The 3,136-nt window shown below is 37.1% G+C and overlaps 1 protein-coding gene across 1 annotated transcript; it reads left to right on the top strand.

The window, feature by feature from the left end:
* Positions 1-243: 243 nt before the first annotated feature.
* Positions 244-2,717, top strand: LOC103927838 (putative pentatricopeptide repeat-containing protein At1g12700, mitochondrial). The gene is made up of 2 exons (XM_018642712.2): positions 244-730; positions 812-2,717. Exons 1-2 carry the CDS (start codon positions 634-636, stop codon positions 2,485-2,487), a joined length of 1,773 nt encoding a protein of 590 aa, XP_018498228.2. The 5' UTR covers positions 244-633; the 3' UTR covers positions 2,488-2,717.
* Positions 2,718-3,136: the final 419 nt, after the last annotated feature.

Below are 3,136 nucleotides of genomic sequence, written 5' to 3'. Positions count from 1 at the left end.
TCAAAAGCACTTAAATCAAAAACGTTTTTTCTTTTAATTATTTAAAGTACACTTCCAAACACACCCATATACTCTCGTGCTTACTTCAAATTCTCACTAAGGCTTGCTTGCATATTATCTTCTTCTTTTTTTTAATATTAAAATAATGCTAGTACTACAATGTTCTAACTTAAAAATAATATTTCTTTACTTTTTCTCTAAATTTTCTTTAATAATCTGCATTATTTAATAGTATGAAAAATGAATGATAATAATTGAATTGAAGAAATACTATTTTCTTCTTTATAAGCCTTCAAGAAGTATATGCTAAATGATGTTGTAAATGATGTGAACATGCCCCATCATTTATTAAATTTACCAGATTGACGTTGCTTCTGTGCATCATTTGTGGCATTATAACCAATATTTATGCAGGATCGAGTCTTCGTATATGTGTTTTACAAGGTGGTGGTGGTAGAGAGATTACAATTGTTTGGGTTTTAGATTTCGCAAGAGTAGACTCTATCTGAAGCAACATGGGGTTTTGATTTCATTATTTCGAGGGAGAGCATTTTCCATCACACTCAATAAGGGTGGTTTATTCCCGAGTAGACTCTATTGTGGAGGATTAACGCACTGAATCGCTGACTTAAGATGCTGTTGATGATGCGGGCAGCGATTGCTGCTGCTTCTTCTTATTTGAAGGTTGGTTATGGCAGCAGAAGCAGCACCACCAGACTCAGACTCAGAGGTATGCTGCCTTGTCTTCTTCATTCTTCTTCTGTTGTTGTTGTTTTCTTCAACAATTACTTGGCTTTATTTCATTCTCCAGCTTCTATATCGACCGAATCTAGAAATACCCAACAACACCAGCGTGTGAAAATCACTAATGTTGAGGATGCTCTCAATGTGTTCGACGAAATGCTTCAAAGGCGTCCTCTGCCTTCCGTTGTCCCTTTCAACCAAATCTTGACTCAACTTGCCAAGTTGAAACATTATTCGGCAGTCATCTCCTTGAATAATAAAATGGGTGTTTCGGGAATTCGTCCTGATATTTATACTCTGAGTATTATCATTAACTGCTTTTGCCATTTGCACCAAATGGGGTTTGGTTTGTCAGTCTTGGGAAACTTCTTCAAATTGGGTTTGGAACCAAATGTCACGACCTGCAACACTCTAATCAACGGCTTTCTTCTTCAAAATAGAGAGGCCGAGGCAGCAGCACTTTTCAACAAAATGATGGACAGTGGTAATTGTAAGCCGGATGTGGTTACTTTCGCTATTCTAATAAAGGGCCTTTGCAGGAAAGGTGACAACACTGCAGCGGTCCAATTGCTTAAGAAGATGGAAGAAGGGGCTTGCAAGCCTGACATGTTTATTTATAACACGATTATCGACAGTCTTTGTAAAGATACTCTAGTTGCCGATGGACTGAAGCTCTTCTCAGAAATGGAGAGTAAGGGTGTTGCCCCAGATGTCAGGACCTATAATGTCTTGATTCATGGAGTTTGCAAATTACAGGATTGGAAAGAAGTTACAAGATTGTTGAATGAAATGGTGAGTAAACATATATTTCCAGATGTGTACACCTTTAATGTCTTGGTTGATACATTTTGTAAAGAGGGAATGGTCCAAGAAGCAAGGAGCGTGATCGAAATGATGATTCAAAGAGGTATCGAACCTGATATGATTACTTACAATTCGTTTATGGATGGGTATTGTTTGCGAGGAGAAATGGATGAGGCAAAAAAGGTTTTTGACGTAATGTTTAGCAAAGGGTGCATGGTTGATGCTCATAGTTATAACATATTGATAAATGGCTATTGTAAACTTAAAAGGATAGATGATGCCCGGATGCTTTTTCTGGAAATGTCTCATAGGGGAATTGTTCCAAATATGGTTACTTATAACACTCTTATTGATGGGTTTTGCAAGATGGGAAGAATACAAGATGCACATAACTTGTTCTCTCAAATGCATACTTTAGGTCAACTTCCAAATGTTCAAACGTATAATATTTTACTGGATGGCCTTTGTAAAAACCAACAATTTCCCAAGGCAGTTGAATTGTTGGAAGAGATGGAGGGAAAGAAGTTGGATTTTGATATTGTAACTTACAATATTCTTATTCAAGGTTTGTGTAGAGCCGAAAAAGTTGAATATGCATGGGATCTCTTTCGTAGTTTGCCATCAAAAGGAATTCAACCTGATGTCTGGGCATATAATATAATGATTAGTGGATTTTGTAATGGGGGGCTAACATGTAAAGCAGAAAGCTTGCTAAGGGAAATGGAAGAGAGAGGTCGTTCTCCAGATGGTTGCACGTACAACACAATTATCCGACGGTTTTTCAATAACAATGACACATCAAGGGCGGTGAGGCTTATTCAAGAAATGGTGGAGAGGGGTTTTTCTGCAGATGCATCAACTGCGGAGTTGATCGTTAATTTATTGTCTAAAGATGCAGTGGATCCTGCTTTGTCGGCATTTATAGAAAGTCCACAATGAAACTGATTTGCATCTTAGCAGTTAGACAAGTTTCGGGGCTTCTTTCCCTTGAATGCTGCATTGGAGGGTGTTGTTCCACTGCTGAGTCCCGTTCAGGTAACCATTCATTCGTGTATCACCTAGTGATGTATGATATGTGTTATTAATTTAATCTATCAAGTGATAGAGCAACTTTGATGTTATACTTTTAAGATGATATCTGTATCCATTCAAAATCATTACACAAGTAACAGAATCAACGAAATACAAACTTTCATTTGCTGACTGCAATTACTGCTCAAGTAAAATACTCAAACAAACAGCCAATTAGAACACAACACCTCCCAAAAATACAATGTGTGATCATATTACGTACATAAATTTGTTGTAGCAAAGCTTGTGTCGGTGGTCTTTTGGTGTAATGTATAATTCTTATGCATGAGGATCAAGAAAGAAGTTGGGATTGCTCTTAACACACGTGCTTATGAGTGACGTATCTTGAACTTAATACACACGTAAATTGTTTAGCTAACAACGTATATAATGTGCTCTGATATATTGGACAAATAGGTTGGACAACTGCTTGCTTCGAGAATTTCTCTCTTTGAAAAGAACCAAAGGATCGTAAGAAGCCATTTAAATTACATGTAAAATTTGTTAGTTCGAAGGA

The sequence above is a fragment of a genome, unplaced genomic scaffold (genome assembly GCF_019419815.1).
Source record: "Pyrus x bretschneideri cultivar Hongxiangsu unplaced genomic scaffold, Pyrus_bretschneideri_v1 Contig29, whole genome shotgun sequence".
In the NCBI taxonomy this organism is placed as follows: Eukaryota; Viridiplantae; Streptophyta; class Magnoliopsida; order Rosales; family Rosaceae; genus Pyrus; species Pyrus x bretschneideri.
Note: the sequence above shows the minus strand (reverse complement) of the source record. Positions and strands in the feature narration are given on the sequence as shown.